Below are 20,906 nucleotides of genomic sequence, written 5' to 3'. Positions count from 1 at the left end.
CTGTGTGGTGGGCTAGGCTAAGAGGTCGTGAACTTTGGGGCTGAGTGGGGTTTTGAACCCTTGTCTCCCAGGTCTTCTTCCTACTCTCGAACCACACCACCATACAGGCCTACATACCTATCATTCCGTGGAGGAGGAGAGGTCTGTCAAGGTTTATTAGTCATGGTAGCTGTATGCACCTCTGGGTGAAGGGTCATTGTGCTTTCTTGGTTCCCGGGAGGCACCTGGTTCTTCACTGTCGGAAATAGGTTTTTGAAGCAGGTATGCCTTTGGTCTGATCTAACAGAGCTCCTCCTTTGTTGTTAATGAACTCTGGGCTGCTTATTTGGCAAGAGTGATGTGCCACAAGTTTGGAAGTACATTTCTGCACACCCAAGGAAGAAACAGTCCTCACTGCGCTGGACCGTCTCTGAGTGCCAAACATAATGATTCTATGACCAGACTGGTGGGAATAGGGTTGGGATGTTTCATTAAAAAGCCCTCCTAACATATATACACGTGTGTGTGTGTGTGTGTATTTGGGGCTGTATCCAGTGCTATCTGCGAACTACCACCAAGGCTCTTGCACTAGCATATGGGTGAGTTGCAAAGCTGTGCAATAGAGGAATAAAATGCAACTCTTTTGCTAGCGGAAACTCGTTGTGGCAACAGAGTTACCAGCAACCAGCTTGTCCGTTCTCTTGCGCAGCAGCGTTTCATTAGTGCAAAGCATTTCTCCGATGAAACAGGTATACCACCGAATGACTTTAACTTACTGCTGTACTGGATACAACCCATAATCTCATGCGTGCTCACACAACACCGAGATGTAACGGAAAAGGGAATTGACTGACCTCGTAGCTTGGCTATAAACACTGTGCAGACATTCACAATTCATATGCATACACATGAGATTTCCAGCCGAACCTCACTGGGATGCATCCTGCCCGGTGAGCCTCTCCTTTTTGTGTGCAATGTCATGCCCTTTGCATTCTTCGTGCACTCAGAGCTTCCAGAGCTAGTGACGGAGGCTCTGGCTTGCAAAATTTTGCGGCAAGAGATACATGAATGCTGTGCCCTTTCTAGAAGAAAGGACACTTTGGACAAACAGCCTGCTACAGACATTTATTAGAGTGATGTCTATAATGCAATAAAGGGGGAGGAAGGGGTGTAATCCAGACAAGATTATGAGGAAGAGAATCTGCTACCAGATGTGTGCTTGTCTTTCAATGTTGTGTTTTAATTAGAGAAGTGGTCCCTGTAAATACATGGTTTGGAAATAGCTGGTTCCCTCTGCTCAGGCCTGTAACTGGAAGGCATTGCCATCTACATCACCAGAGTATTTCACGAACCCCTTGTTCAGTGTGGTGCAGTGAATCCTCCAGTTTAGCTAATGTTCCATTGAAAAAAGTGTCCTCTGTAGATTTGCAGAGGGTGGAAGTGTAGGCTGGACCATTAGGGCAAGTGGGACGCTGCCCCACCAACTTCTGCCTTTTTACCAGCGTCCACCAACAAGCAGTGTGGGTAGCCTGGGTGGCTGTCAGTTTTGTCTTCCTTAGCCTCAGGTTTCTCCTTGTGGAATTTAGCAGGGAGGAGGATGAGGACAAAACCACAAATAGCCCTTGGCTCTTTCTCCACCCATGGTTAGCCTCCCAGCCTTCTGCCCTTCCAGTCCCAAGACACTTCACTCTCAGGGGTAGCAGCAGCCAGAGATCAACAATGGAGGAGAGAGCTGACTCACCTCCACAGCCACTGAAATTCCCCCTCCTCTCGAGGAAGCAGGCATTTTTGCACCTCTGGCCAACAGAGGGAAGACTGCCCTGCTCCACCCCCTGCTGGCTGGCTGACTGAGAACCCACCTGGGCTGAATCTACCAGGGGAGTAGGGGCTGACACTGCCCCCTTCGTAGGGAGCGGCATCAGGGAGAGGCAAGTGCCATCCCCATAACATTATTTTCTTTGGGGATGGCCTTGCCCTAATGTTTTAAAATGTTTAAATTTGTTGTAACTGCTTTTTATCTTTTTTAAAAAAAATAATTTGGGTTTTTTTCCCCTTTTCTAAATTAAGGGAGGCAAGGTGTTCCTGGAAAGAGAGGAGCTGAAGAGAGCAGGGGAAATCCCAACTGCAGTGGTTCTAGGCAAGGGGGAGATACCATGTGTGGGGCAAGCCTGGTGAGGGGCACAGGCAGTTAGTGGCTCCCTCAAATCTGGGGAATTGTGGTTGTCTTATCAGCCAGCCCTCAGGTCTGCTGCTGTTGATCTGATTGGGAAGGAGGAGGCCGATCTGGCCTGTATCACTGAGACTGAAGCCGTGTGGAGGGACCTCAGCATCCAGGCCAAAGCAGGTGGCTCAGGACATCATGGTTGCCACAACAAGCATGGGGCTGCTCTAACATTGATCCAATTCATGTGGCAGGTCACACTCTAGACCTTGTTTTCTTGGCTAGGCAAGAAGAGGGTGATCTGAAAGTAGAGAATATTGACATCAGTCCCTTGTCATGGTCACACCACTTCCTGATGAGATTTAGGCTCTCAGCACCCCCCCCCCAGTGGTGAGGGACCTATGAGGATGGTCGGCTCTCAGAGTTTGACGAATCTAATGGTTTCCCAGATAGCCCTGGGGGATTTCCTAGTTTGTTTTTATTATTATGAATTTTGTATTTGGTTTTGGCTGAAAGGCAATGCACAATTATAATAATAGATATCAACCACTGGAGGGGGACTTAGTTGCTTCATGAAACTTAAATTCCATCTTCAGGAATTCCATATTTTCTTCAGATAAAGAACAAGAACTCCCTTACTGGTGAGAGCAAGTGGTTCATTTATTCTAGTATATTCACCTCTGATAAATCCTACTATCTAGTGTTCCATAAAATGCCATATAAGAGATATGTGGTGTTCTGCTTTTAAAAGGTGTTCTTCTCCTGATAAGGCCTTTTTTTCCAGGCTTAATTTTTTTTTTTGGGGGGGGGAGGACATGAGCAACTTAATGGATCTCCTCCCTCCCCCTTGTGTTGTCTGACAAGCTGCACAGAGTCGCCTCCTTGTTCTTCACATCATTCTGTAACCTTTAAGATAGGAACCCTTCTGACAGTTTACTATGAGCTATCAGAATGGCATTTTATGTTCCATAAAATGCTTTTATTTAGGAAAACATCCTGTTTTGCTTGGTGAAAGCTACTGATAATGCAAAACAGCCTTGTCAGCCAGGCACTTTTAAGTTGGATGTTAGAGGGAGGTTGGATTTGGACAGCTACCTCTGTAGTGAGAGAGGTGCGTTGAAGGGTCTCTGTTTGCAAAAACACGGGGAGTGGGGAATGCAGCTTTGTTCTTGACCTGTGTTTCCAATTATTTCTTTTGCATGCACTAATTGATCACAGGTTTTGGTGTTGGCAAGGACGGCTGAACTTGGATAGCTGAACAGCTTTATTGAGTTTCCTTCCAGTCACTACCGTATCACTAGATCGCTGGCGTTGTGGTTTTGCTAAAGGAGATCTTGGTTTGTAGTAATTCTGCAGTGGTGGAATTCTGACCTTTGCTCTTTACCTTGATGGAGCCTTTGGAAGCCACACTTTGACTTTGAGTCCAAATAATTAATATGGGAATGCCCATTTTATTATTCACGTATTAAGATCCACAGGCTCTCTGGTTGCTCGAACTTGTCTAAATCTTCAGCTTTTTTGTTGGGAATGCGATATGTTTATGACATAAGACGCATTCTACTGGATCAAGCCAATGGCCCATCTAGTCCAGCATCCTGATCTCACAGTGGCAACCCAGATAAATGCCTGTGGGGGCGCACAAGCAAAACCTGAGTGCCAGAGCACTTGCTCCACCCGCAGTTCCCAGCAGCGGATATTCCAAGTGTAGGGAGCAGATAGCCGTCGTGACTAGTGGCTGTTGATAGTTTTATCCTCCATGCATTTGTCAAATCCTCTTTTGGTGGCCATCATTATCTCTTGTGGAAGCAAGTTTCATAGTTTAACTTGTATTGTTTTGGGGGGGGGGAACACTTCCTTTTGCCTGCTCTGAGTCTTGCAGCACTCAGCTTTTCTGAGTGCTGCGTGAGTTGCTAATATTCTATAAGGAGTAAAACTTTTATCTTATCCACTCTCTCCACCCTATGCCTGCTATATTGGAACACCAATAGATTCTTGGCTGTGTTTTATTCTGCTTGAGATGGTAGGATCCCAAGGGAGTTTGGAGATCCTTGGTCCTAAGGGAGGCTTGAACTGTCTCATATGCGAGGAAGTGTAGTTCTGGGGTTCCATCTAAAGTTCTTCAAGGAACTACCAGGGGCGAGAGGAGAGGTTACCTCCCACCCCAAATCTACCCCTCCCAGATTCAGTGAGTGTTCTTAGCTCAGAAGGTTATAATGCACCCATTACTTCCTAAAATAAAAAGATAGGTGTATTTTATCATTTTAGAAGAAAGCTGTGCTAGATATCCATCCCATTGGCAGCTGGTTGGTCACTGTGAGAACAGGATGCTGGACTTGATGGGTAACTGGCCTCATCCAGCAGGGCTCTGCTTATACTCTTATGCTGCCCTCCCCCAGTTGTTTAGGACTTTAAATATCAACAATGAAACCTTGAATTTGGCTCTGTAGCTAATAGGTAGCCAGTGCAGATCTTTCACCACCAGTGCAATATGTGTAAAGCCTGTCGGAACATCTAGGAACTGGGAATCCTTTTTTTTTTAACTCCTAGATGCTTATGTGTGCATGGGGAGTGTGTGTGTGTTTCTGTGCCCTCTGTCTGCCTAACTCTCCATCTATCCATCTGAGGATCCCTAGAAAACAAAAATTTTAAATGTGAGATCCGGGAGGCCACAGAGGTCACACTAGCGCCAGATAGGAGTGCCTCACACAGTGGGGAGGAGTGAGAATTGACTGCGGACTGGAAAGACTTTGAGATGTCAAGCCCATAAAGGAATTAAATATCCTTTTGTGGCTGGCGTATGATCTCCTATCAAGCGCAGTAAATCTGCCGTCCCCCCACTGTTTGAAAGGATGATAGCTGCAAACCCTGCGGAAGAGGGTAATCTGCAGAACATAATAGCAGGCTGTGGGGAAAAAAGCCTTAACTGGGGAAAAAGAGAGAAGTGGCAATATGAGGGGACTAGAATAGCAAGCCAGGTGTGTCGTGGTGGTGGGGAAGAGGGCAGCAGTGCTTGCAGGGGGAGAGGGTCGGGGTGAACCCTTTTATTTTTCCTTTGTAAGGGTGCCTTCTTTTGGTTAGCAGCAGCTACTGACCTGTCTAATCTGCATGCATGCATAAGGATTCAGTTCATAAGGAGGTGCTCGCAAAGCCATTGTGCTTCTCTCATGGCTTGCTATCTAGAAGGGCGTATGGGATGCATTTGCGATAGAGATAGTTCTTTGGGAAATGTGAATGTCTTGGAAACAGGCAGCAACCAGAGTTTATTTCTTAATATTTCTTTCCCCCTCTTAACCAGTAACACCCCCCTCCCACATCCCTAAAAACAAGGCAGCTCAGAAGAGTGGCCACAGATGCAAAATTTAAGTAGTAAATTTTAAGTGGAATCAGAATGTTGGCATGCCTAGCTCAGTATTGTCTACCCAGGCAGTGACTCTCTAGGATCGTAGTTACTGGTCTCTCCCAGCCCTGTCAGGAGATGCTGGGGGTTGAACCCAGATACTTCTGTGTGCAAAACAGATGCTCCACCCACCACTTGAGCTATGACCGTTCCCTGAAAAGAATGTGGGGTAGGTCGTTGTGTTCTTGCCATGTCCACATATGGTGCAAAGAGCCATCCACCTCTGTACAGAGTGGCAAGGGAGTTGGGACCCAGTCTGGTGTCCTCTCACCTCCGTCGTTGTGCTCCTCTTTCCAATGGATTTGTGCTAAGCTGAATACCTGCAGAGGGACACCTGTGTGCACCTAGCTGTGCATGAGCCCTTGATCACATGGAAGATGCATGCATGAAGACTGTTGCACACACATAAGCACCTCTTGGCAGGCATAACTAATCAAGCTCAGGTGTGTCAAGTAGGGCACGTCTCCACTCCCTCTTCATGTTTGGTGTATACCTGGAGGGAACACATGACATGAGCATTGCTTTGTAGTTATTTGGAGTATTGGAATTCTGGCTTTATGCTCAACCATGGTAGACCTCAGTGCGCATACTGTTCTTGGCATCCGTTTGTCTTGGGAGACAATGGAAGAGTGCACCTTCAGGGGTAAAGTCAAACTGTTGGAGAGTTACAGCTCCTGCTATGGCTGTAGAGACTGACACAGGAGAGAGACATGTGTTGTTGCAGGTGGGGCAGATGAAGGGGCCTGGTTGTGTTGCTGCAGATGCACCATGGCGTTTCTTTTCTCTGCATTCCTCCTCTGGTCATTGCTATGGATTCACAACTTGACTGTCTCCAGGCACTGCGGCCATCTGCAAGGAATTTCCACACAGCAGGATTCATGTTGCAAGCCTTCATGTCACGTTTGTAACATAGAGTCGGTGCACAAAGAGGCAGGCAATTCCATGTGCCTCCCAGGACTCTGGGAGCTGCTTTATTGCAGTTCCTGGAAAATGCAGGAGGAGAGAGTTGCTTTTGCACTCAGGCTCTGCTTGGGGGCTTCCCAGAAGCACCTGGTTCATCAGTATGAGAACAGGATGCTGGATTACATGGACCACTGGCCTGATCCAGCAGGGCTGTTCTTAATGCTCACAGAACACTATGAGTCCAGAATGATTGACTTGAGTCCTTCTATCTCCATTCTCATAGTGGTGTACTGTACATTCTTCACAGCTTCCCAGAAGTGGCTCTGGGTAGTGAGTCGCAGGGCTAGGCAAATGGCATTGCCACTGAGAAAATGTTGGGTGAACAATACAGTGGATATTCAGCTTGGATTTGGCTGCTAGGTTAACAGGAGTTTTTTTTTTTTATGTTGTTGTGGGTCCTGCCCCATAGGCTTAGCCAGGCTTCATGTTGGAGGTGGGGCAGAACCTCAGTTTTTTTTGTGTGTGTGTGTGTCAAGTGTCTTTATTCCAACAAAGGGGTAGGGTTTGGGGCCTTGGCACACAAGTCAGTGGTTAACAGGAGTTTTGTTTCTTCTTGAGCACGGATAGTCAACTACAGCCTTACGCGGTCTATTTTTATTTTAAATAAATAATCCCTGCATGTGACTTACCGGTAAGTTTTCAAGGAAACTTTTCACAATCAGGATCTCTTTAACAATTTTCGCATAATTGATGTGCATGTTAAGTGATCCTGAGCATGTGGTTTTGCTTAAGAAGGTAAGATGTGCCTTGCAAACTCAAACCAACATTCCCTCTAGCCTACCATTCTCTGACAAAAGAGAAAGTAACCTAAGCAAGTGCTAGGTGGTGTAACAAGAACTACCCAACATTTCACCCTGTTCAGGAAGGGCACCTTTTGCATTCCAGGAGCATGTAAACATCTCAACTTCTCTTCTTCTTTTTTAGGAACGATTGGATTTTTTGTGTGCTTCTGGTTCGTTAGTAAGATTTACAGCGTTGTGAAAGTAGACTGAAGATCTTCCACGTTTCTCTTGAACATATCCAGCAAGTCAATGGATATATATATATATTAACCATGTACTGGGATAAACGTGACACCTTAAAAATAGACATGCAGAGTTGGTATCTTGGCACCAAAAAGCAGAACGGGACCCAAGGAATGTTGGACAATTCCAGAGAACTTGACTTCTATCACTTTTTACAAATGCTGCATCCCAAGTTGTTTATTATTACTATTATTATTATTATTGTTTGCAGCTGAAAGAACGAATCCAGTTTAACAACGTGTGTGTTGCACTCTTTGCTTCTCCCAAGCTGGGGTTTCTTGTGACTTTGCTACTTCTCTTTTTACACAGTTATTTGATTATTCTGTTCACAGTATAGGACCGTCCGGTAGAATCCTATGTAAAAAAAATGTGACTTTTAAAAACTTAACATTTAAGTACAACTGTACATAATAGTCTGCATCTCCTTTGCAGGTTAGCCGGTCACCTTATACAAATGTACAAGCATTTAGTGTCAAGTGCAGATCTCTTGGCAGGAGGAGAAACACCACACTGTCTTCGTTTTGAATAAAGCTGCACAGTTCCAACAGACTGGTGTGTGGCTGCTTCATCAGTTACATTGAGTGAGTTAGTTTGCTGAAGTCCCAAAACCATTTGTTTATATATTGTAATAAAAGGAACATAGGGAGCAGCCTTATCCTAGTTAGATCCTTCATCCATCTAATGCAGTGTTTACCTACAAGAGGCGTGGGAAACCTTTGGCCCTCCAGATGTTGCTGAACTATGGCTCCCACCAGCCCCAAAAAGCATGGCCAGTGGTCATGGCGGGTTGAGCATATACAGTAATGTCAATCCTGGCCCAACTGCATTGGTTACCAATTAGTTTCCAGGCCCAATTCAAAGTGCTGGTGCTCACCTATAAACCCTTAAATGGCTCAGGACCCCAATATCTCAAGGACCACCTCTTCACATGGAAATTGACCCAGACCCTGAGATCATCACCTGAGGCCCTTCTTTGTGTTTCTCCTCCATGAGAGTTCTGGAGGGTGGCAGCATGAGAATGGGCCTTTTCTGTGTTGGCTCCCCATTGTGGAATACTTTCCACAGGGAGGCTTGCCAGATGCCTTTCTAACATATCTTTAGGTGCCAGACAAAAGCATTCTTCTTCAAGCAGGCCTTTGGCTGTTAATCAACCTATGGCCTTTTAAAGTGGGTGGTGGTGTCCTTTTTATTATGTGTTCCATGTTGTAAACCACCCCATGGTCTCTTGATGAAGAGCGGTATATAAATTTAATAACCAAATAATAAATAATAACATCTGACGGGCCATAGGCTCTCCACCCCTGGTTCCACACCTACCTAGAGATACCAGCAATCAAACCCCAGAACCTTTTACATGCAAAGGTCTATAACCCTCTCCTCTGTTCCCCTCCTTTTGTTTTGGCTTGCTAGGAAGGTCCGCCCTTCTGCAGTGATGGAGCCAGGGATTTATAGTTGACATAAGCATCTGTAGTAGCCAATGTGATTTATTGTCTGTTTTCAACTGGAGGAAAAACACTTGGACGTCTGACTCGCTGCATTGAAAACACAGATTTATTGCAACAGCGAAGCAGAGGGCGCCCCTGGGTTGTTCCATAAAGAGCCAGATTAATCAGTTGTGCACGTTGGCCATATTTTTGTGTTTTGCTTTGCTTCCCCCTCCTGTGCTGTTTGTTGACAGGCATCTTAATATATTGAAAGGCCATGGAGCCGTTGTCAAAATGCCTTAGACTATATGGCCTGGAGATCGTATATATTCCTTTTTTTAAAAAAAACATCTCCAGGGAATTCTCCTTTTCAGGCACAGAATAATGGGCAAATAACCGTGTATGGAATCAAGGCTCCCATTGAAATTGCAACTTCTACCAGAAGGTTTGGGAGAGTGGGGAGGGGGTGAAGGGGAGAAGAAGCACACCTTAACCGTAAAATTGTGAGAAAATGACAGTACTGGAACCAAACTGGTAGTTTACTAGTAATGTTGCTTTTCAGAAAACATTTGTGTCGTTATCACTTGAGGGCACCTGCACAAATGGGTAAAACACACGGCTTGCCCTGCCTTTGGTGCCAATTGCAGAGGAGGAAAATAGGGAAAATTTACCTTTGGAAAGGGCTAAAGAAGAAGAAGAGGAAAAAGAAGAAAGCTGGCGATCGAACTCTTTAGCAATTTGGTTCCACGAAGATTAAGGATCGGGGTTTTTTCCTCCCCATAACAATGCACAGTAACTGAGCTGTGTGTTGCAGGTGGTAGGGAGAAGGCTGGAGTCTTGCATTTAAAAGTTTCTCTGCAATCGGTACTTCTTCCTTTGTTCTATCAAGTTTGTCATAATTTCATCAATACATGTGTTTACACCTTCCAATCACTATCATACCATCCCTCCCACTTACAACGTAGAATGCACCATCATATATGCATGTCCACAAGGCCCACCCTCAACAACACAGTGTTCATTTATTTTGAAGAAGGAAATGTCTAGAATTTTAGTCTGGATTGGTGAGAAATGTATAATCTGTTCAAGGAAGGTGCATAGTAATTACTCCCTGTGAGTAATGGCTTTCCCATTGCTGAGAAGTTGATGGAGCAGGTGGGGGCAGCCCGTGTTGCTCCTGTATTTCTGGGGTTGCCATTTTGTGGCTGGTGCCCATGGCACTTTCTTAAAATTCCAGATGTGCCCACTTTGTCAAGAAAGATGGATGCCCCACAACTCTCTTAAGTTATTGAGAAAAGAGTGTCCTGGAGGTAAACATTTGGAAATCATGGTCCCATAGGTGTTGCCCAAATGTTTGTCCTACTGACAGCAGACCTATTGAAATTACTGGACATAACTAACTTATGTCCATTAATTTAAATGGGTTTAACCTGGATATAATTTAATTGTTGACAGTCATATCCTCATTGGATGTTGCAGTTACCACCTGATGACTGCAGTCCTGGGCTCATTTGTTCTGTGTTGTTATTTGTGGAAAGTGCAGCAGAATTAATGTTCAGCATTCCCTTACTCCACGCCACCCCGTTAGATTAGATGGCATGCTTCCCCAAAAACCAGTCCCAGGGGATTGCATCCATTCGTAAATGACTGTATTGCTATGAACATGTTAACTTCCAGTGTGCGGCGTCATTAAAGTGTTCATCTGTTTGGATCAGCAATGGCTAAGCTTCAGAAATGTGAATTCCATTTGGAGAACAAAACTGTCCCTTACCAATTAGTACCCGCTTCTGACTTTTGCTTCTAGGGTTCTGTAGCGCTGGCCTTTTTTTATCCACTGCCCCATATACTTTGTGCTTTCCTTTGCTCTCCCTGTTAATGAGTTATCTCATGGCAGTGGGTAACTTCAGAACTTGGATCAAAAGACATTCAGAATGCAAATCATCAGCCTTCTGAAAGTTCTTTTAAGTTGCTACAATAGACAGTTCTACTCTATTACTCTTAACACTTATATCCCACTTTTTCTGCAGGGAACTCAAGGTGACATACACTGTTCTTTCCATGGGTGTAGCTGGGGGGGGCAGGGTTGGACAGTTGCCCCCCCATCAATAAAAATCAATAGAAATACATAGCTAACTGAGGTTCTGTCCCCCCCACAATGAAAGGCCTCCCCCCTAACAAAAGTCCTGGCTACATCCATGGTTCTTTCCTTCCTTCATTTATTCATTCAACAACTCTACAATCACAGAATCACAGAATCATAGAGTTGGAAGAGACCACAAGGGCCATCGAGTCCAACCCCCTGCCAAGCAGGAAACACCATCAGAGCACTCCTGACATATGGTTGTCAAGCCTCTGCTTAAAGACCTCCAAAGAAGGAGACTCCACCACACTCCTTGGCAGCAAATTCCACTGTCGAACAGCTCTTACTGTCAGGAAGTTCTTCCTAATGTTTAGGTGGAATCTTCTTTCTTGTAGTTTGGATCCATTGCTCCGTGTCCGCTTCTCTGGAGCAGCAGAAAACAACCTTTCTCCCTCCTCTATGTGACATCCTTTTATATATTTGAACATGGCTATCATATCACCCCTTAACCTCCTCTTCTCCAGGCTAAACATGCCCAGCTCCCTTAGCCGTTCCTCATAAGGCATCGTTTCCAGGCCTTTGACCATTTTGGTTGCCCTCCTCTGGACACGTTCCAGTTTGTCAATGTCCTTCTTGAACTGTGGTGCCCAGAACTGGACACAGTACTCCAGGTGAGGTCTGACCAGAGCAGAATACAGTGGCACTATTACTTCCCTTGATCTAGATGCTATACTCCTATTGATGCAGCCCAGAATTGCATTGGCTTTTTTAGCTGCCGCGTCACACTGCTGGCTCATGTCAAGTTTGTGGTCAACCAAGACTCCTAGATCCTTTTCACATGTAGTGCTCTCAAGCCAGGTGTCACCCATCTTGTATTTGTGCCTCTCATTTTTTTTGCCCAAGTGCAATACTTTACATTTCTCCCTGTTAAAATTCATCTTGTTTGTTTTGGCCCAGTTCTCTAATCTGTCAAGGTCGTTTTGAAGTGTGATCCTGTCCTCTGGGGTGTTAGCCACCCCTCCCAGTTTGGTGTCATCTGCAAATTTGATCAGGATGCCCTTAAGTCCATCATCCAAGTCGTTGATAAAGATGTTGAATAAGACCGGGCCCAAGACAGAACCCTGTGGCACCCCACTAGTCACTCTTCTCCAGGATGAAGAGGTACCATTGATGAGCACCCTTTGGGTTCGGTCAGTCAGCCAGTTACAAATCCACTGAGTGGTAGCATAGTCAAGACCGCATTTTACCAGCTTCTTTACAAGAATATCATGGGGCACCTTGTCAAATGCCTTGCTGAAATCAAGGTAGGCTACATCCACTGCGTTCCCTTCATCTACCAGGCTTGTAATTCTGTCAAAAAATGAGATCAGGTTAGTCTGACATGACTTATTTTTCAGAAATCCATGCTGACTATTGGTGATCACAGCATTCCTTTCTAGGTGCTCACAGACTGTTTGCTTAATGATCTGCTCCAGAATCTTCCCTGGTATTGATGTCAGACTGACTGGGCGGTAATTATTTGGGTCCTCTCTTTTCCCCTTTTTGAAAATAGGGACAACATTTGCCCTCCTCCAGTCTGCCGGGACTTCGCCTGTTCTCCAGGAATTCTCAAAGATGACTGCCAGTGGTTCTGAAATCACATCTGCCAGTTCTTTTAATACTCTTGGATGCAGTTCATCTGGCCCTGGAGACTTGAATACATCTAGACTAGCCAAGTATTCTTGTACTATCTCCTTAGTTATTCTGGGCTGTGTTTCCTCTGCTGAATCATTTGCTCCAAATTCTTCAGGTCGGGCATTGTTTTCTTTATCGGAGAAGACTGGTTAGAGCCCAGAGACAAGGACTGTCCCAAGGCCACCCCGTGAACTTCCTGGCCAAGTGGAGGTTTGAAACCTGGTGTGCCAGGTCCTAAGTCCAACACTCTTAACCACTACACCACAGTGACTCCCTCTGTTATATATGCAATTCCCTCTGTTTCTGATGTCTCAGGCTTGAGTGCCCATCTGTATGAAGTCAGTATAAATAAAATGGCGTAATCTGTCAGGAAGAGGGAGGAATCAACAGGCATGGAGGATCTTGGGGGTTTGCAGAAGTACAGGTTTTTTTTCTGGGGTGGGGGGGGGGAGGAGCTCTAACAAGGGAGCCCCCAGAACAGCCCAGAAATGACAGTGTGTGCTCACTGACCATAGGGAAGGAAGCCCTATGGGTCAGTGGTAGAGCATCGGTCTCAGGTTCAATCCCCTGCATCTCCAGGCAGGACTGCGAGACACCACTGCCTGAAACCCCAGATGGTTGCTGCTGGTCAGTGTAGACAGTACAGATCCAGATGGACCAGTGACGTGACTCAGTATAAGGCAGCTTCCCCTGACAGATGGTTAGGGGAGGAGGGGAAAACTGGGGAAGACTTTGGTAATATGACATCCAGAGCAAGGACAAAATTTGGTGCCTGCAAAATATTTCTTATTTCAAAATTGTGTACAGTTGCTCTATTATGGATCTTCTCAGTAAGTACCTGTATAAATATAGGATTGTTATTATTATTTAGCCCCCTTGGCTGTGTGGGCGAACCGCCTGCACAGCCCTAAATCTGGTGCTGGTAGGAGTGGGAATGAAACGAGGTCTAGCAGAAAACGGAATGGTGGCAGACAGGAACACTCCGCACTGCAATATTTTGTTGCAGATCCCGCTGCCTAAAGTGGTTCAACAATCCCAGGAGACTCTGGGGATTGTAGCCAAGTGATGGGAATGGGGGTCTCCTTGAAGCTCTCAGCAAATTACAGCTTTGGGATTCTTTTGGGTCAGGGGAGGGGGCTATGACTGTTTAAAGCAGCATGTTCCTGCTTTGAATGCATGGCGCACATGGGACCGCATTCAGAGCATAGAGAACGGCTGAGCTTACTGCATTTCCCCCCCAACCCTATTTTACAGAAATGAGAATTGTTCTGATATTTAGGACGTGTAACAGCGTAATCCCTAGGAGTGGAAGATGATCTCCACTTTTACAATGCTTTTACAAAGAAGCTGAAAAATATATATTTAAAACGGGGCTTGTTAAAAATCGTTAATTCTCATATAGGAATGACAAAGGGAAGCCCCCCCCAACTCCGCCCTGCACAATTTAGCATCCCTTTTTCACCTGCAGCAGAATCTATAAAGCTGAATGTGTGACATAATTTCTACGGCGGCCTGCTGTGATTTCATAAACGAGGGAGGGCGATTATAGTGCAGGATCAAGGTGAAGCTGGATTGCAGAGGAAAAAGAGCCCCTATTCAAATGCAAATTTTCCAGTAATAGCAAAAGGAACACCACAAATTACAGGCAATTTCTTTTATTTGTGAATAAGCATCCCATCCAGCTTTCTCTCTCATATACTCCCCCCCCCCCCGTAAAAGCTTTAGAAGTAATATTGCAGGGAGGGAGAGGCAGAAATAAAACATTTCTTTAAACACACACACTCCAAGGGAATAAACATAATTTGTGGAGCAGGGATCAAAGTAATAATCAGCTAGTATTGTTAATGTACACTAACTCAGTTCCTCTTTCCTATAAAATCTCTTAAAGTGCTTCCAGGATATTAATGGATTACCCTTTGCAGAATTTCCACTGAGGTGAATCTTATTAGCAGCCCCCTCCACTCTGCTCTTTTTAAAAAAATGTACGAAAGGTATTGGGGGGAGGGGAGAGGGAGGAGCCTTTAAGTTCAAGATCAGGTTAGTTGGAGAGGACATGTGGAAGCCAAGGATGGGTTTCTACCTAAAATATAACCTGTGGCTGTACGGCTCAGTAGTTATAGCTGCGGTCCTAAACACACTTGCTAGGGGCATACACCCCTCATGAAACGCAGGGAGACTTACTCCCAAGTAAACATATGCAGGCTTAAATGCTGAACGTGGATATTTGAATATGACTGGCAAATTGGAAGGAAATGCAGGGCATTCAATTTTTATGTTTGTATACACATCATGCATTTAAAGCACTCTCCAAAGAATCCTGGGAACTATAGTTTACCCCTCAATGAGCTACAGTTCCCACATTTGCTTTTCCTCCAGAGAGCTCAAGGTGGCCTACAGACGTCTTCCCCAGCACTGCATTTTATCATCACAACAGCCCTGTGGTGTAGCTTAGGCTGAGAGCAAGTGACCCAGCATCACCCAGGGAGCTTCACAGCTGAGTGGGAATCCGAACCCTGGTCTCCCAGACCCTCGCCCAGCACTCTAACCATTACCTCACACTGTCTATTAACAAATTACAGTTCCAAGGGTTCTTTAGCAAGGGGTGGTGGGATTAATTTGCTTTAAATATATGGGAGCAGATTTTTTACTTGTGGAGAAAATAGGAGGAGAAAACAGACAGCGTGTCTTTTAACCGAATTGTTTGCTGAAAAGCAAATGCAATGCAGTAATTTTTAAAACGAAACGAAACATGGTGCTGCTATCTGTGTATGAGTTCTGGTTTTTCTGCAATTGTCCCCTGTTTCCACAGAAGACAACCCCTCCCCCCAAATCATGGTACCTGCTGCTATTAAGCTCAGAAGCCATAGAAGTCATAGTATTTCTTGGATGGGCCTGCTCTGTGGAGTGTGCTCAGAGGAAAGCTGGAGGGTTAGAGAGAGGGGCATGTGCGTGCACCAGCGTGCAAGGGGGCATTATTTATTTATTTGCTCCAAACAAGCTGGCATTTAAACAGTTTAATCCAGGATTAAACTAATTGCTTCTGTTAAAAACACCATTCCCACACCATCTTGCCTGCATGTGTTTACCCTGGGAAGGGCAGCGTGTGGGGTTGAGGTGGGGAGGGGGGTGGATCAGTGTGATTCAGCAGCAGGCAGATGGTCTCCTGGATTTAAGTGGCTGCTTGCCAAGAAGGTGCCATTTGGTCGCTGGCGGAGACAGAGCAAAGTCGTCACGCGAGGAGCGAGCCGCCGAGCCCATATTCCCTGCTCAATCACTCCTGCTTGGCTTTTAATGAAGATGGGGTTTAATGCATCTAGCTTTTTTCACACCCTGGAATTGATGAAGGGTGAAGTCTTGTTCATGTCGTGGGAGCCTGCTTTTGACCTTACTCTTATAGGATGTGTACATGCTTTGCCTTTAACGCACATTCAAAACACAGCTTTCCCCTCAAAGAATTCTGGGCACTGTAGTTTGTTGCCAGGAACTGTTTGCTCTGTAAGGGGTCAGCTGCAGTGGCCAGAATTCTCTGAGGGGAAGAATGTGCTTTGAATGTGCATTAAAGGCAAAGTGTCCACACAGCCTAAGCAAATGAATCTCTTGGCCTTTAGTACGTCTTCTTCTAAGGCAGCTCACAAATCACAGTAGGCAGTTAAAAATAGAGAATCCTAGAATTGCAGAGTTGGAAGGGGCCACAAAGATCCTCTAGTCCAACCCCTTGCAATGCAGGGAACTTTCACCCAACATGGGGCTTGAACCCCTGAGATTAAGAGGGTCCGCAAACTGAGCTGAAGCTGCCTGATACTGAGCCAGGCCATTGGTTCATCTAGGTCAGCGTTGTGCACACAGACTGGCAGCAACACCCAGGGAGTTCAGACAGGGGATACCCCCCCCCCGAACCTGAGGATTCAGGAGATTGTACCTGGGACCTTCAGAACGCAGGTCATGTGCGCTACTTCTGGTGCAACATGTCTGCAGAAACATAGGAAGATGAATTACACTGGGTCAGACCATTAGTTCAGTATTGCCCACACTGACTGGCAGAGGCTCCCTAGGGTTTCAGGTTGTTTCCTATGGGGACAAGGAATCTTTTCCCAATCCTTCTTTGAGATGCTGGAGATTGAAACTGGGACCTTCTGTATGCAAAGCAGATGCTCTACCACTGAGCTACAGCCCCTCCCCAAGAAAAACAGCACACAGAAAGCCACCAATAACAGATATTTATCAAGAGGGGGGAGTTCAGTTTGGTTTGCATTTGAATACGAATCTACCTAATTTGCCCTCCCCAATGCAATATGCAAACCGAAACACAGCAATTTATTTTTAAATCAGCACTTCTCTGAAGTTGGTGATGCAACAAATGTGTATGAAAGTACTAACATTAGGAGAAATAATAATTCAATGTACCTGTTAGTAAGTCCAGGGCCTTTGAGCTCATTGGCCAGAACACTGGGAGGTAGGAGCCAATCAGTGTCTTGTGAAACCTGCACAAAATGCTGCAGCGTGAAGTGGTTCCGTTTAGTTGTTTTGTTTGCTAAAATGTCTATACTGCATCATTAAGGAAAAAATATGCAGCAATGAACAACAAAATACCTCTAAGTTTATATCCATAAAACAAATCCAATATACGTTGTTGTTGTTCCTGCTGCTGCTGCTGTGGCTGTTGAGACCAATATGGGAGAGACATGTGTTACTGCAGTTGGGGCAGATGCAGGTGCCCGGTTGTGCTGATGCAGGTACACTGTGGCGTTTCTTCTTCCTGTGCCCCTCCCAGCAGTCATTTCTCCTCTGGTCACTGCTGTGGATATGGCATCTGACTGATTGTCTCCAGATGCTGTGTCCAACTGCAAAAGCAACCAAGATAGATTTCAAAGCAGCAGCAGCAGCAACAAGAAGAAGAACAACAACAATCCATAAGGCTGGAGAAGCTCGTTGAAACAAGAATGTTTTCATTTCACTCTGGAAATGACAAATAGTGGGTGCTTGCTGTGTCTCAACAGGGGATGCTGCTCCACAGAACAGGGTCGGCCATCTAAAGCTTCTGAGTTATTTTGGTGTGAGTTTCTCAGTGGTGGCTGGGGCTGAGGGCAGAAGGCAGGGAGGACAAGCACAGGTGGAACCAGAGTCAATGATGGGGAGAGCCAACTATTAAGTACTGCATCCAAATCATACATTTGAAGCTGTAGCCTATCATTTTCAGCCATCATGGCTTCCCCCAAAGAACCCCTGGAAATGTAGTTTGCTAACAGCACTGAGAGTTGTTAGAAGACCCCCATTCCCCTCTCATGAAGCTACAATTCCCAGAGTGGTCTAAGCATCATTCCCTCTTCCCTGGAAACTCTGCTCTGTGAATGGAACTGGGGTCTCTTAACATCTCAGCACCATTAACAGACTTCAGCTCCCAGGATCCTTTGGGGGAAGCCCTCCCTCCTTCCTGGGAGGGCTGCCAAGGTGTGTGACCTAGCTAAGCCTGGCAGGACAGCTTACTCTATGGTCTTAACCCTTCCATGCATTAATCACAATAAGGCATGTTGGTTATATGAGGCTCGATACATCCCACAAAGACAAGGACAGGCATTTCCAGAGGTAGCCTAGTCCACATTGTTTGGGATCCAGTTGTGTGCCTCTAGGGGCAACAACCCGTCTGTGTGTTGGGCTGACGACAACCTGAGACAGTTCCATGCTCGTCATGGAAGCCAGAAGGTCCTGAGATGACCAACAGGCAACCTCAGTAGGAATCTTGAAGTTGCCCCAAACAACCATCCTGGGTTCCTCCTACTCCACCTCAGTCAGGTGAGTATAATAGCAGCACCCCCAGTCTGTCTCTCTGGCCAATTGCCAGATTCAGGCCCTCATGTCCAGTTCCAGGGCAGAATCATTTCATGATGTTGGAGATGGATGTCCTGTGAGCTACAGCAACACCTCTCTGACCCCAATCTGGTTAGCCTTGTACTGACTACTCAGGCAGAGAAAGCTGAGTGAGATTTGGCTTACAGGGATCTTGGCAATGAATGCCAGGTTGGCACCCTAATTCCTGATCCAATTGTGAATGAGTGAAGTCTTGCTCTGAACCAACCTGGCATTAAGCAATCTTGCCATCAGAGCAGGGAGTTCAGTGGAAGAGGAGCCAACTACACAGGCACTAATGCAGGAACCACAGAGGGAGGATGGGTTGCAAGCATATTTGGTCCTGGTTTTCTTTCAATTACATTTTCTGGTCAGGAGGGTCTGGTGTTGCTGGTGGGGCACTGAAACATCTGCCCCAAGATTCCTTTGAGCTGGTAGAAAGAGGCCTCTCAAAGTTTGGCCAGGCCAAGCCTGTTTTTGGGGAGTATCAAATGGCAAATGAAGATATTAAGAAGGTTCACATATGGAAGTAAGATGCCTTGTGGAAATTAGTGGCTTAGAAATCCAGGCAAGCTTGATAGGGTGGAGTGGTCCTGTAAGAAGATTACCCAGAATCACCACCTAATCACAATGATCCTGAGCTCTCGGCAGCAAGCTGACCTTCAGCCATGAAGGGCCCTGTGCAAGCTCCACCAGTGTGTATGTCACTCAAAGTGGCATATTGTTAAAGAAGGTGGAAGTGGTTCGTCTCTCTCTCTCTCTCTCTGTGTGTGTGTGCACGCGCACATGTTTGCTTTTGCTTACACAGGAAGTTGCACTTTGGGAGAGCTAAAGGTTAGGCAAAGAACAAGACTGTGCCTTTGTGCAAAGGAGCTGATGGGGCAACGAATATGTTTGCCAATTGCTTACTATTTTAACAGTCCACAAATGTTAAAAACTGTCCCATCGGATAGCTAAGATGGCTGTGAAAAGGCAGCACAAACAGGGTTTTTGGCAATGGTTGGATCATGCCACTTCCAGTCTGCAGTGCAAGAAGTTGTGTTACACCAGGGCAGCCTGTTTGCCTATCTAGCTCAGCATTGTCCTCCCTGAGTCACAGCAGCCCTCCAGGAGCATGGCAGATTATCTTTCCCATGGCCTGCTACCCAGAATGCTTTCAACTGTCAATGCTGGGGATTGAACCCAGGACTGTCTGCATGCAAACCATGTGCTTTGCCACTGACCTACGTTCCTTCTCCTGTGGTTCCTCTGACCTGCCACATTCTTCTTGCTTCTTCTGCTGTCCTGCCAGATTTATTTATTTGTATTCCTGCCCTACTGTTCATCCAAGAAGCTCAGGACTTCTGATTCCCTGTTCCTGCCACCCACATTTTATCTTCCCAACAGCCCAGTGAGGAAGGTAAAGCTGAGAGCACTGACCGCCTTAAGTATGTGAGTTTCACAACTGTGTGGAAATTTGAACCTGGGTCTTCCCAGACACGATACTGCAATGCACTAGAGCCTGTTATTCTTTAAATCAAAAACCCTACCTGCACATCCTTCAGCAGAGCACAACAGTAGGGCTCATTTTGGCTCCATTCTGAGACCCACCATTTAACAGACATGGTGGGTGCTAATCTAATAACAGTATTTAAAACAGAGGCCACCAAGGCAGTGCTCCTGGGCAGTGGTGTGCTGGCCAGGGCCTCCTATGGCATTTCAGAAGAAATCCCCTAAAAAAATCCAGAACACATGAGAGACTGTTCATTCTTCCTGGTCAGCTCTTCTTTGCATGGCCTCCTGCTCTCCAACGCTGAATGCACTACATGAGGTGGGGGACATGTTCTCTCCCTTTTGTGGTCCTGCCTCTTTTTTCTGGGCCCAGAAATACCTGAAGGAGCATCTCCACCCCCATCGTTCTGCCTGGACACTGAGGTCCAGCTCCGAGGGCCTTCTGGTGGTTCCCTCCCTGCGAGAAGCAAAGTCACAGGGATGGGATCAGGTGGTGAGGGGTGGGGCTGTATCCTTCAGGTGACTGGTTCATGGAGTGGCTTCATCAGCTGGAACTAACAGATGGAGGAAGAAAATGCCAGGGAGATCAGTGTTCTACTCTGGTGCCTCCAGCTCAGCCTGTGTGGGACAGATGCACGGTAAGCCAAGCTTCAGCCCTGTTGGCTTTTTGGAATCATTTGCAAACTAGGGGAAATGGCCAGATTGCCTTACAACTCTCTGGGCTAAGGAGAAATGAATACCTCCCTTTTTTTACATGTAAAAATGAATTGGTGGCAGGTGGGGGGGGGGAGAGAAAGGACTCCAGCCTGTACATTCTTTAATTTCTGTTAGCAGAAGCAGACATAGTCATTGTTGCAGGGTTAAAAAA

At 46.0% G+C, this 20,906-nt stretch overlaps 1 protein-coding gene across 2 annotated transcripts in view; it reads left to right on the top strand.

Moving 5' to 3' along the window:
- Window positions 1-20,906, top strand: part of LOC128406207 (transmembrane 9 superfamily member 2-like) — a 76,966-nt gene that overhangs the window by 49,617 nt on the left and 6,443 nt on the right. Inside the window, exon 17 of one of the 2 annotated variants that reach the window (XM_053373340.1) lies at window positions 7,425-8,074. The exons of the other annotated variant lie outside the window; for it this stretch is intronic. Within the exon in view, the coding sequence (XP_053229315.1) occupies window positions 7,425-7,492 (68 nt within the window). The 3' untranslated portion in view covers window positions 7,493-8,074. Of the gene's footprint in view, window positions 1-7,424; window positions 8,075-20,906 lie in introns of those variants that run through there. 2 annotated transcript variants of the gene reach the window in all.

Source organism: Podarcis raffonei, chromosome Z (assembly GCF_027172205.1).
Source record: "Podarcis raffonei isolate rPodRaf1 chromosome Z, rPodRaf1.pri, whole genome shotgun sequence".
NCBI lineage: Eukaryota > Metazoa > Chordata > Lepidosauria > Squamata > Lacertidae > Podarcis > Podarcis raffonei.
Note: the sequence above shows the minus strand (reverse complement) of the source record. Positions and strands in the feature narration are given on the sequence as shown.